Below are 14,458 nucleotides of genomic sequence, written 5' to 3' on the forward strand. Positions count from 1 at the left end.
TGAGAGCTAAGTTTCTCGTGGAGTAGAGGATGATGGTCCCAGCATGGTAGCGGATTAAGAAGATGGTTAGAGTGGAGTGTTAAGAGCTGACTTAGGTTAGCTTGTAAGATATTGGAGCAGGTCAGATTTAGCAGGAGTATCGTTTGGATTCTTCGTAGCTTTTCTGGTTGAACTCCTTCTGTCTTTCTCCATTTAGATAATAAAAGCAGGAGTGGTACCCTTGTAAGGGTTATAAATACCATTACTGGTCCGTGATACTTAGCGAGATGTTGGAAGCCGCTGTTCCCCCTATAGAGTGGATGATTATTTCATGGTGTCTTTAAGTAAGGGCTATTTGTGCGACCACTGATGGCTCCACCAGTTAGAGTCCAACAGTTATTAATAGATGTAGCTAGTGAACTCGTGACTCTCGCATAACATACTTACAAATGGATAGTGATGCGAATATATGGGAGCCTTTTTCCATATAGGTAAGGTCACAAATGAGTAGATCCAGTGGAATGAGTACCTTCTTCTAAAAATGGCCACAAGATGGCAGCAGAGTTTTACATATGTCAGAGGAAGGCATTACACTGCAGTAAATTCAATCCAATATACTCGACCATAGTCAATGAACAGTGAGTTATTGAGGATCACACACCCACAGTTGAACCTCAGTAGCAGAAGCTTATTAGAGGTATTCATTGGTTAAGGAGTATCTACACTGCAGGATTTCCATACGATGTGTGCAGGAGTTTCTCTAGGTGAATGGAGTGCCAGTGTTGGGGACTAGGCAGCACTTATCTCAGTAATCCTGTTGGGTTAAGATTTCATCTACCTGCAGAGTTTCCAGATGGTAGAATCTGTCTGCAGAGGTCTGGATTCTGCTCGGAGGTAAGAATAGCAGCCGCAGGTCTGTTGGGCAGAGGGGAACTCGAGTCGGAAAAGTAGCCAGGGCAGCACTCTCAGGCAGGAGGAGTCAGTGTCTGGAAGGCAAGATCTGCTGTCAACACGAGTACCGATCTCATGACGGGTTCAGGGTGTAAATCGGTATGGTGGATGTGTTTGGACCCATGGCAGATATCTCCAGCAACGTGGGGGTAGTGTGGTAATCGGCTCCCAGAATAAAAAGTGATCCCGGGTCTGAAATATCTGGCCCAAAGGGTAAGTTGGTAGACAGTTGTATTAGAGGCAATACACCTACTATGTGAGGAGATATATAAGAATTCATAAATGGAGCTCTAAAGAGAGGAGTCTGCCATCATGGCTACCAGGCCACGCCCCCATACACAGAATTCTATAGAGAATGAACTGCTAACAATGGGCTCTGCGGACTCCACCTCACTGACATCTAAGCTTATGTTTTTGCATGTAGACACATACTGATACTATTAAAAGATAAAAAATGGTAAAGTAACACACACAACATCTCTATATAATATTTATTGTGACACTTAATAGTGACCATACTCGTTAATGAGATACTTATTAGATATCGGTTTAAAACAATATAAATGTAACAATATGTTGGTGGCGTTACATTAATTGTAAAAACCAGATGGAAGGAAGCCATGCTTAAGGTAATTTTTCACATTTTTGCTCATGTTTCTCTGTAATGTCCAAATTAAATAGAAGGATACTTATTTCAACATTCTAACAAAAGAAAGTACCCCCCACCCAATAAAAGGAAACCTTTCATGCGTAGTTCCCCAATACTAGACTTGTTTATATTACCAATGCATCACTTGAAGTTAAGAAGAGATGCCCTGAACATAAATCACATTTCAAAATATTCTTTAAAGGTTTTTGCCTTTCCTGAGCAGATTATTTCCCCAGTTTGGTTTCACAGGGAATATAATTTATTCCTCAGTCTGTCTATGCAATGTTATTTTTCTTGAAGCTTTGTTACAGTGATAACAATTGATATGTGCAAATACTATATGTAGTACAATATTGTAACTAGAGGGAGGATTGGGGGGTTAAACCGCGTTTTATGGCAATCAGAGGAAGGAAGTTGGTGGGAAGGAGAACAAAGTTACTGTTCTATAAGTAGGCAAACGAATAAGGAGGTCTAGCCCATCCCGCCTGAATCGCATAGTTGAACAAATAGCACTTTAGGTTCTAGGCCACTCCAGTGGTCGAAGTGGAAGTTTAGAAGGGGCGTAATGGAGAATGTAAGTGAATGGCATTTGCACCTAGTCTAATACTTTTATTCTATAATTTACTATGAATCATTATTTAAACTTGACTAACCTAGCTAATATAGCAGGAACAACTTCCTGACATGCGTACAAAAAACAAAACATTTTATCTTCGCTTTAACAAATCCTAATCTATGACCAAGCGACTACTAAAGTCTCAGTCAGTGTCGGGTGTTTGTCATCACCTGCTACTTACACCTGCCCCTGACCAGCCACAAGTGAAACCACTTTCCAGTCAGATTTGTGACTTCGTCCCAGTCTCCATCCATATGCAGTTAGTTTGCTGTACATTGCATATGTTAGAACACCCTTTCCCTCCCAAGTCATACCTCTTTAGGCGTAAGTGGCAAAAAGTTGCTGGTTTCAATAGCCGTAGTTACATATGTTCACTTTTTGAGCATGCATAGTACAAAAAAACACAAAGATACGCTGCACAAACAGGTGGACCTTTCACTCTGAATCGGGCCCTTTTAATTTAGTTTCTAGACACAAATTGTCTCCAAGCACAGAGCTGGAATAAGGGGCTGTCACCAACAGTTTTTTAAAGAACTCACAAGTAGCACAAGGGAAGGGTGTAGGCTGGAGGACGCCATTTTTCTCTACCCGGCTGCATAGACCAACCAGATGCCGTGCTCTCTTGGTGCAAAAGTAATGTGTGTTTCCTTTTGAGCATAAGATGGTTTGATATCTGGTATTCTCTATTATGGTTTTATGTAACTTAGAATTTCAATATAGTTTGTTAAGAACCAACAATACTAAATAATATATGCAATTATTGTTTATTTATATAGCGCCACCATATTTCAAAGAACTTTACAGAGAATATTTAATCCTTTACATCAGTCCATTGGAGCTTACAGTCACACACATACAAGAGTCCATTTTGTCAGCCACCAATTAACCTATCAGTATGTTATTGGACTCTGGGAGGTATAGGGAGGATACCCAGACAATCGAGGGGGCAACATATGAGCACCACACAAATCCATTGCCCCAGTGCTGTGAGTCATAAATGCTAATCACTGTGCCTCCATTTTGCCCCTAATGCAGTAAACCTCCCACATACCATGTTTTATTTTGATTTGAGATGCCATTTCAGCTGCACCCTACATCTCTGAGTGGAATCTAAAATTTCAACAATCATCTTTAAATTGTTACATTTATATAAGAAAATGCACTTTTTTACTTTGCAGGGGCCCAGTGAGGAGGTTACTTATCTTTTAGCTATCTGGCATTTTTGACAACTATGCAGCCGAAAACTAAGGTCTGATTACTGAAACTGTTTTATTTCTTTCTTTAGAGTCGAGTAAATGTGTATTCCACACATTGTCCCTCTGGAACATCTGTGCAGAATATGATCCACTGGGCCCAGGTACTGATTGATAATAACTGCTGATATATATTTTTGTGTAAGAATTACTATTTACATTCCGCATTACTGGATGTACATTTGGGTGCTAGGGTGATGTTACTGTTTGCTAGTGCTGCATTCTATTGGTTCAGCCGTACAAATGCCAGCCAATGTGTGTGAGTGACCCATGCCCCTTGAATATTTTCAGGCTGTCAAGAGTGGGGAACTGAAGGCATTGGACTGGGGACCCAAGGGCAATATTCTTCATTACAACCAGGTAATATCATTTTATTTTCCATGTTCGTGCGCTTATATAGCATGTTTACCAACTCCTTATTGATGACCATGCACAGGGTGAACATTGGAAGGAGTTGGATCAGTTAAAATCTTTAACTTGTTTTATAGTTACAATTCTGAATGACTTTGAAAGAGTGAGATCACATTAGCTATACCTACATAGTTCAGTGCTGATATATCATAGTATTATGTGACATGGCAGTCTTCTTGCCAAAGTTATTGATAAATAAAGAGCTAAAATAAGTCATGTTTGATTTTTACCATGTGTAAAAAAAAAAAAAAAAAAAAAAAGGCATTTTTAAGGTGTTTTTAACCTATGCCCACCTTCATTTGGCCTTCCCCATCTGCACCATCAATTGTATTCTATTCTTTTTATGGAACTGATTGGTGTCTATTGTTATATTAGGACTATAAATACCAATGCACATAGAGCCACAGTGCATACATACTGCATTTAATGCATCTCTGCTGCTTAACGTAAGTAGCGGAGGTGATTCGGTGCAGGGAGGAGGGGATGCAACTTGCTGAATAGGAATTATCAATTTCAATACGATGCAACCTCACTATACCCTGACACTCTTCCTAGGCCACATCCCCTTACATATGGCCAAGCAAAGCCGCCACCCAAAAGCAGATTTGGAGGAAAGAAGGGAAAGGTTCTGCTCTTTTCTCCATATTTCCCTTGATACCCGGACCACATATTCTTTGCTGTAGGATCTTATTTGTTATTAATTGCTAAACATGTTTTCCTATCTTTGTACCCAATGTCTTTCTTTCGAAAATGAAAAATGAAAGAAAATGCCAAATCCATGTTAGTATTTGTATACTTTTCTTTTGAACTTGTCTAATCTCTTCTAATTTTAACACTATGCATTGTAATACAAGTATAGTCTTATCACATGCATCGCTTTCTTATGAGAAATTAAAGTGTTTCCTCTTTTTTTAATGACATTATCTTCTTATTTGCACCTATAGATCAGCAATTTGGTGGTGATAAAAGTGTACCTGTCTAGTGTGTACTAACAATTACAATATTGATGTGTGCTGTAGTCCTAGTAAATCTGCCACCAGAATATTTGATATCTTTGCTATGGCAATATCGGATGGGATAAGAAAGCTTTGCCTATAGCAGCCCCCTTTTCAAGGAACGTAATATGTTCTGTGTTGCCCCAGGACATAACTCCTGGTAGTAGAGGTTTATTAAACACGATATTGCTGAATGTGATGGACAGGACGTGCAGATGGTAGTGAAATACAGTCCAAGCCGGTTGTGTATTAACAATCTTTCAATTCAAAATCAAGTGCCTAGTGAAATTGTGTATTTGTTTTTTGTAAACTTTGCATTCTTGTCTTCCAGACTACTCCTCCCTTCTATAATGTGAAAGACATGAAGATCCCAGCTGCTCTGTGGAGTGGGGGCAATGACTGGTTGGCAGACAGGAAGGATATGGCCATGTTGCTTACCCAAGTCAGTAACTTGGTCTATCACAAAGAGATTCCAGATTGGGAACACCTAGATTTTATCTGGGGTTTGGATGCTCCTGAACGCATGTACAACGAAATTCTTCACTTGCTGAAAAAGTTTACGTAAATTCTTGTCTGTGACAGATACTGAACAAAGCACACACATAGGTGCTTATCAGGAAGTGCTTCAGGAAACCTGTGGATTTGTTTTCTTCTCTAAATATGCTTAAAGTATACTAATATGCAATTCATTACCATACATGTCATCACATTGTCACACAGGTGACTGCTGGACAGATCACGAGATATGTTCTATAACTTACTCATTTCCATAGATATAAAAATACAAAAAATTCTAGAAGATACAAAAATGCCAAACAATCACAAAGTATAAAATGAACTGTTAGGGTGTGTCACACAAGCGCTTTTAACAGCAGCACATTTTCAGCTATAAAAGTGATGGCATTCACAGCTTACAAACCGAGTAATACTGAAGAAATGGTTGCATGCAGTGTCTTCATAGCGAAACATTCCCATGTGACTGGATGAGTGTTCCCCATTCACTTCTGTGTTTCAGCACGGACCAGTTTGAGCGTTGTGAACACTAGAGCATTGTAGCTGGAAAATTATAAGCCTTTAAAGCATTTGTCTGACAACACCCTTAGTATTGTTATGTAATAATTGTTAAGAAAGGGTTGTCTTATCATATATAAAGTTTGTCATTTTTGGCAGTTAAATACACAGAAGTGTTTAATCATAAACAATATATTAGTTAAATTAGAAAATTGGATGGTGATCCCCAAAATTAAATATGTGTAATAAACAATGTAGCAAATACCAGAGCACACAAGAGAAAAGGTTGGACAGTAGTTCATAAATATATAATCGCCAATATTGTCCAATTCTAACCATTACTCCTGTAAAACATGACTTAACCACTTGCTGCTAGCTAGTATTATTGTTTGCTGGCAATAATAAACAGCTGACACTGGATTGAGTAACTGGACTGGGTGAATTAACCTATATGGTAAGTGGTTCTTAGTCCCAGCTAGCATTGCAAGGGTGTGAGTATGGAATCGCAGGTGATGTGTCTGCGCCCCACAAGCCAATCTTGTGCGTGTGGAAACAGACCAATAAAGTAGCCAACCCTCATTTCCTCCTCTAGCCTGAAAACCACTTATTTTGCTTCCACCTATTTGCCCCATTGACTGTCTGGTAAAGAGAGAAGACATAGTTTTATTTCAGAAGTAATAATTGTTTAATATTTGGAATTGTTTGGCTGACTTATTTAATATTGGTTACTTGTATAGCACCATCATATAACTTAGTGCTTTCCAGAGACAATATTGAATCATTTACATCAGTCCTTGCCCCACTGGAGCTTACAGTTTAAGGAGCCGATTCAATTCAGCGCGATGTTCAACTGCGAGCTTTTCTTGATACTATGGTACCCAACTTCGCAGCTTTTCCTGTGCACCTCACTGGGGTGCAGGACAATCTCTGCGTTGTTACATGACTGCGGAGTGCTTTCTGTAGGCAATCTGACGCACATTGCACCGAATTGAATCGGCCCCTGGCTCTGGATTTGAATATGCTACATGGTTTGTGTATACTTTTAAATTTTGGTGCTTGTCATACATTTTTAATGTATTTTGTATTGTTTTTTAAGAAAGGTTTTTATGCCTTTTTAGTAAAACGCAAAATGGTCTTTATAAATATATTTAATTGTTTTATTAGGGGTTCGGGCAGCCCTCTTTTTCTAATTTTTGTTATTATATAATTAGGGGCCGATTCAAGTAGCCATGATGTTCTGTAGTACCATCAAGGCTATGTTACTGCATAGTTTTTTAGGTAAGGATATTCGCCTATTTTTGCTTGCACCTTATAGAGTTCTGAGCAAAAACGAGCAAGGTTTTCCACGCTGTAATTGCGTGTGTAAAAACATAGCCGTGGGGTTGCTACGCAACCTCAGTGGAAAATTGAATCAGTCCCTATATCTTGATAGTGTCTTTATAGTAGACGCTGTGGTCTCATTAGTACTACTATATTTTCCCCAATTGATTTTCAGTGTTTTCATTGCCTATAACCACATGTATATAATGGCATTACATTAAAACAATACTAATATGGCACTTAATTAGCTATGATTACCACAGGTTATAAAAAGTTCCTCACATGAGATTGAGACCAGCCCAGCCCGACTGGCACAAAGATTTAATTGTAGCCCTTCAATGTGGCTTCATTTTAAATATAATTATTTTTGATACAGTAGTTTTAGATTGGAAGTTGAATTAAATTGTCAGTATTATTGTATCTCCCATCTATATATGTTGTAGTTGCAGTGTAAAACTGCAGTTCATTACAAGCAAAGTTGTTCCTGAACTCGTAAGATTGATTAGTTAGTAAAGGTGTACACAAATGGAATGGTTTTTTTGTTTTTTTAACACAATCTTATCATATTAGAGAGGATATTAACATTATCAAGAAGTGTACCATAAAGAAATATCTTAATCAAAGAGATTATTCTGAAATATGATGGTCCGAGTTTGTAAATTCCGATCAGCCCAATAAGTGATCTCTTTTCTGAGCTTGCTCACTTAATCAGTTTTGGCACATTTAAATCAAACAATTATTTGTGGGTATTTTTACACTATAATAGACTTTATTTATTTGATAGTTCTTATATCTGTGTTTGTGTACATTTGTTTTCAAAGATCATTTTATCTTTTGTAAAAAAAACAAACCTTTCTCTTAATGCAATGTCATTTCAAACTGCAAATTTACCTTTAAAGAATAGTCTGTGGTTCACTGTCTAACTCAGATTTACATGTTCTTTTCTATATAATTACAGTGCTTGAGTAGTGGGTTTCTGCATATGTGTTTTAATACAGAAGGATCTGTCCATATTATCAGGTGTTCTTTGCCTTATTCAAAAGATGATTATGTTGTTTTTCTGTATATGGCACAGTCTGTCTGTTGTAATACAAAATGATAAACTATTTCAATAATTAAAAAGTGCCATGCTACAGTATTTGCAATATTCCAAAGAACAAGAAAAAGTACTCAGGTTATCTTTCTTTTAATTTGTGGGGGTTTTATTTTATTTTTTTACCTTTTTTATTGAAGCAAATAGAAGGAAAAATACACAAACATTACTTATGAATCAGAGGTGCGGAACACATAGTCATATAAAAATGTACAGGAAAATCAATGTGTATATGTTAAGTTTTCATTTGCGCTGCATTTTGCTTACTACTCAGAGGAGACGCACCTGAACCTCATAATAGATCTGAATGCTGATTGTAGAACTGCACTTTATATGCTTTGCTGCACTTTACAAGCTTTATAACCTGTCCTGCACTCCTTGCCAATGATGACATTACACGCTGGCTTCTGGGTTCCTGTATCTGTGTGCTTCTGACCTTGCATCAAGCATTTCCTGGCTCTACATTCAGCAGTCTGCTGGTTCCTGACACCTGGCTTTGAATTTGCACGATGTCCATATAGCTCTAAACAGTATCCAAATGCACAGACTGCAGAAATTATCATAGCTTACTCTTCGGAGCATTTGCAGTAAAGACTCTATTCCTGCATTGCCACAGAGACTGTTTTCCATACCTGCATTGTCTTTTGAATGTGACTCATCCCTACACTACCTCAGAGCCTGTGTTTTTACATGTCTTCATTATCATCATCAACATTTATTTGTATAGCGCCAACAAATTCTATAGCGCTTTACAATTGGGAACACACATTACTAAAACAATACTGGGTAATACATACAGACAGAGAGGTAAGAGAACCCTGCTCGCAAGCTTACAATCTATGTCTTCACTTGATTGCTGCAATACTCAGTGTGCTTGTGCTCAGACCATCATTATATGTGGTGAACTGCAATAAACTCCATATTGTTTTTACTACAACATCAATTTGTATTCCTGTGTATTCCTAACAGTATCCACAGAAAGTAATACATATCCATGAATTAATTATAATATCAAATTTGAAAAATGAATATCCATTGAACATAGTTTAGTGGCAATTAAGTCCCAGGTGCACCCATAGGGGAATATAAACAACCAAGTAATTGCAACTAACAAGATAATCACTCCCAGTATTTCACAATTATTATATTCCCAAATGTTTCCAATGTGATTGGGAGTCCCCTAAGAGTTCTAGCAAAGTATCATGTTCAGTGTACAGATGTTGTTTGCTTATTGAGTTAAGCCCCCTTAAAAATGAATTGGAGTGTCTCCCACCAGAATTCTAGATTCATATCATATGGTGTGTTTAAATAAAAAATGAATTTGAGCTTTCATTGTGCTAGGCATTGGATCAATAAAACTTTCCAAGATCAAGAAAAAGCCTTTGATTCTTTTTTTTTTTTTTAAGCAAGGAAGATTCAACCCAGTCCATCCTGAAGACAAAAACAAAATTTGTTTTTTAATTTGGTTTTTAAAATGTACAAATGTTGGAGAGGTATCCGGAATCAACATCAGTTTGATGCTTTTTCTGGCCACAGCCAAAATAATCAACAATACATTTTTACTACCTTTGGTCATTTTAAGGGATGCAGGTATTACACCAAGTTGTACCGGTCTGGAGACTGAATAGGAGTCCAGTGGCAAGAAGGAAGGCAGGTCCCACGGAGATGAGATAATAAGAATGGCCAGCGGTAGCCGGGTTTGGTACACAGTCCAGCATTAAGGTAAAGGTGTAGTTTAAGGACAATTTGAGGTATGTACACAAATAGTGGATGATTGGAGGTAGAAAAGCAGCTACAACAACAGGAACTAGATTACTGGCAGGAGCACAATAATCTGGCAAGGAGACAGGAACAGGTAAAGATTTTATAGGAAGTCAGGGGGTGAAGTTGGGGCATACTGGAGCATCGGGAGAATAGTTTAACTGACCTAGAACACAGAGTGAAGGCAGGGAGCTGTCCAGTGCCAGAATAGCTCTGTCAGCAGAGCTGCAGTCTGCAGAAGCTCCGCGTTCGAATCTTGACACGAGTATTGTCCATTCCTGGGTCAGGTGAACATGATTCAAAATGTATTGGAATCATACAAATGTACCTGCCTTCAGAAATGCTTGTTAACTAGACAATCCCACATAAAGAGATAAAAAGAAGCTTTGCTTCCCTGACATTTAGAAAAGACCAATTATGAATCTGCGATTTGGTCAGAGGATTATCTTATAAAACATTTCTCTATATATACGGGTCACTAGGGCAGTAAGTAAAAAAAAATATAACAATTTGAGAAGGTGATACGTGGAAAAAAGTCTAACCATTGGGTCAGTCCATATCATATCTTTGCATAGTCAAATGACTCTCAATAAATTATAGAAAATTGAGATAGTATACCTGCCCCGGAGAGGTATTAAAGTAATTATATTGTTTTCAAATAAGCATTGCATAAGCAATTGTATTGTGTTTCCAAAGCACAAAGTAATTTATTTTAGCAGATGTAAAATTTAACAATTCAATACATGATTATAATACAGTACAGCCCTCGCTTGTGCTAGTTGGTACCAGCGAACAGTACTTCACTTCAGAATACTGTGGTCAGAGAAGACTGAGGCCAGTGCCAGCACAGCTATATAATATACACTCAGTGTTACAGAGAAAACAATGCAGATGACGTGGCTTGCTTCTATAGGTCCAGACTTCAGGTGGTTCCAGTGTAAACAGGTCATATGCTAGTTCAAACAACCCCCTTCAAGGCTGCGGGTCAACATTCCAGTTGATTCTCCCTCCCAGAAACCAGTTTAATCTAGTCTATTTACACATTACAGTCAGTATCACTTTAAGTATTTATTACCTAACATCACTAACTAGAGTATGCAATGTGCGATCTCTTCGGCGGAAGAACCGGACAACTGATGAATAGGGGATTAAAATAATACCAGACATGACACATTTCCTATAACCTGGACCTTAAATAACACTAAAGTGTACATATAATCATAATATATAAACTAAATACTGTCTGCTCATAAATCACTGTAGAATGGAATCAATATAAATATGAAATATATAAATAACTAAATGTTGTAGTGCGATTGTGTGCGTGCGTATTTTACCGCGTGATCGCGCCATGCCACGTGTACCGTGGCATACTGAGTGCAATCGCACGATAAAACAATATTAACTAATATACTTTCGCTCATCCAATTATACGACTTCGACAAAGGTCGATTCAAAACTGAATTAAGGTTGTTAGACCAATCTACGGATGATAGAGATTCCATGTATGTGTATAAGGCATTTCAAATTTGTCAATGATCTGGGCTGAAGGAAGTGAAGCTTTCAAAGACACGGTAACCAGTGATTTAATACATGTAATCGCCTTTGATTGCTATTGGTTAAATGGATATACTTGTCCATTATACAAATCTGGATGATTTAGAAAAGGTAAGTGTAAAGGAATGGTGACCGTAATACCACTTCAGACGGACTCTGCTGAAATTTGTAAGTCCAATTCTGGGCCATTTGGATTGATAAATGCAGTGCTGAAATTCCTTATTAAGTAACTGATAATAGAATGGGTAAAATATGTAAAAGAAACAGCAAATTAGGGAACACTATCATCTTACTTTCATATCTGGGACAAGCCAGTTTAATTAAGTTTCCAACCATTCATATCATCAGTCACGGACTTTACTGCTTATTTCATATTCCTTTTTTTCCCTCTTATTAAGTACATATATTTTTATTTACATAATTTATGTTCTTCTGAAGTTGAATACCTAAGTAAGTGAAAGATCTACTAGCCTAAATTAAAGTGACATTTTTACTAGCCTCAGGGCCCAAAGACATCACCACAGATTTTGGCTGATGATTCATGCAATCAGATATTAATAATAAATAACAAATCATCCGCAAACGCGGCCAATCTGATGTCCTGGGTTCCTATACAGGTTAGAACTAGATGTCAAAATTTCAAGAAAAAGGTCTAACGTTAAATGAAATAAGAGTGAAGAAAGAGGGCACCCTTGTCTTGTGCCTCTAGTCATGGTAATTGAGGCACTAAATTGACCATTAATAAAAAGCAAAGTCCCAGGGTTCATGTAAATAGATCTAATAAATTGTGAAAATTCACACCTAAATCCTATCTCTTCTAAGACAAGTTAGAGGTGCATCCAAGAGACTGAATCAAATGTATTTTCAGCATCAAACCTTAGTAAAATGTCTGTTATCTTTTTTTCTGTTTAGTCACGTTTTAAGCAATATTATTCATATTATGGGTGAAACCTAATTGATGAGACGTTAACAAATCCATCAATATGGATTGTAATCTATTTGCCATTTGTTACGGCTAACCAACAACTGACACAATCTGTAAGTACTGATGGTAGAGGTCTTCGCCTATAGCATGCAACTTTCCCATATATTTACTTGCACTTGCAGGTATTCGGATGCCTCCAGGACTTAACTCTAGTGTTGTAAAAGCTTATATACAGTCACTGTAGCTCAGAGGTAGGAGGCACAGGAACATTGTGACACAGCACGCGGAGTCACAATGTTGCGGGTCAGAAGCTAGTAAGGTAGTCAAAGACCGTCCAAAGATCAGGGCTGGTAGCAAGCAGGGGAAATCCAAGAGACAGAGCAAAAGATCAGAGCTATCAGCATTCAAGCAGGCTCCAGAAACAAGCCAAGGGTCACAACAGGAATCCATTGTAACAGCCAGAGTATCCACAGGAAACAAGTAGCAGGTCATCAAATGTGTGGCACAAATGCTATAACCAGCAGGGAGGCTAGTCCCTGCCTTATGTACCAAAGAGGACCAATCAGGGCTGAGCAGACATCCCCCTATTTGGTCCCAGGAGACCACTAATTATTAGTTATCACTGCGCGCGCTTCTATTTCCTTCTCTGTGATGTCAGCATTTAACTTTTAACATCTGTGCACTAGTAAGTATAGGAAGTTTTTCTTCCCCTAGGAGTTCCTGATGGAACAATGGATTTCTGGACGGGTTTAATTAAGTTTGTTGTAATAAGCTTGAAATTTGAATACATTGAATGATATGGCAAATATAGTACCAGTGGTTGGGTCTTTAGCACGCTTAAAGTTGGTGATAACCGCAAGGTGATTATATTCCAGTAAAATGTGGACTTTATGGCACGCTTGAAGTTGGTGATAACCGCAATGTGATTATATTCCAGTAAAGTGTTGGCTTTTTAGCACGCTTAAAGTTGGTCATAACAGCAAGATGATTATATTCCAGTAAAGTGTTGGCTTTTTAGCATGCTTAAAGTTGGTGATAACTAGGGGTGTGCACCGGCCACTTTTAGTGTTTTGGGTTCTGATTTGTTTTGCCAAAACACCCGACGAAAGGTTTTGGTTCTGATTTAGGGTTTTGGGTTCTGATTTATTTTTAAAAAGCATAAAAAGTGCTAAAATCCATTTTTTGGGTTTTTTTTTCACTCCTACGCTATTATTAACCTCAATAACATTCAATAACAATCATTTCCACTAATTTCCAGTCTATTCTGAACACTGAACACCTCACAATATTGTTTTTAGGCCAAAAGGTTGCACCGAGGTAGCTGGATGACTAAGCTAAGCGCCACAAGTGGGCGGCACAAACACGTGGCCTATCGTAGGTGGCTTTGTAGGCTTGAATGGCCTTTTGCTGCTCCTCCATCCTCTGCAGCATATAGAGGGTGTAGTTCAAGCGCGTCACTACCTCTTGTTTTAGTTGATGGCAGGGCAGGGTTATGCTTTTTTGATGTAGCAGGAACAGTGAGCGTAGTAGTTTAATATCTGATACTAATATTTCTGCACTGCAGGAACAGTGAATGTACTTTAATATCTGATACTAATATTTCTGCACTGCAGGAACAGTGAACGTAGTTTAATATCTGATACTAATATTTCTGCACTGCAGGAACAGTGAATGTACTTTAATATCTGATACTAATATTTCTGCACTGCAGGAACAGTGAACGTACTTTAATATCTGATACTAATATTTCTGCACTGCAGGAACAGTGAATGTACTTTAATATCTGATACTAATATTTCTGCACTGCAGGAACAGTGAAGGTAGTTTAATATCTGATACTAATATTTCTGCACTGCAGGAACAGTGAAGGTAGTTTAATATCTGATACTAATATTTCTGGACTGCCTATTGAAGTGGAATCTCCACGGGATTTGGTA

General features: G+C 38.0%; 1 protein-coding gene across 2 annotated transcripts in view; it reads left to right on the plus strand.

The window, feature by feature from the left end:
* The window catches only part of LOC142161112 (lysosomal acid lipase/cholesteryl ester hydrolase-like), a 29,365-nt gene extending 20,144 nt beyond the window's left edge, over positions 1-9,221 (plus strand). For both annotated transcript variants that reach the window (XM_075216398.1, XM_075216399.1), the window contains 3 exons: positions 3,481-3,552; positions 3,740-3,808; positions 5,186-9,221. In XM_075216398.1, the coding sequence (XP_075072499.1) occupies positions 3,481-3,552; positions 3,740-3,808; positions 5,186-5,419 (375 nt within the window). In that variant the 3' untranslated portion in view covers positions 5,420-9,221. The remainder of the gene's footprint in view (positions 1-3,480; positions 3,553-3,739; positions 3,809-5,185) is intronic.
* The last annotated feature ends 5,237 nt before the right edge of the window (positions 9,222-14,458 follow it).

Source organism: Mixophyes fleayi, chromosome 6 (genome assembly GCF_038048845.1).
Source record: "Mixophyes fleayi isolate aMixFle1 chromosome 6, aMixFle1.hap1, whole genome shotgun sequence".
In the NCBI taxonomy this organism is placed as follows: Eukaryota; Metazoa; Chordata; class Amphibia; order Anura; family Limnodynastidae; genus Mixophyes; species Mixophyes fleayi.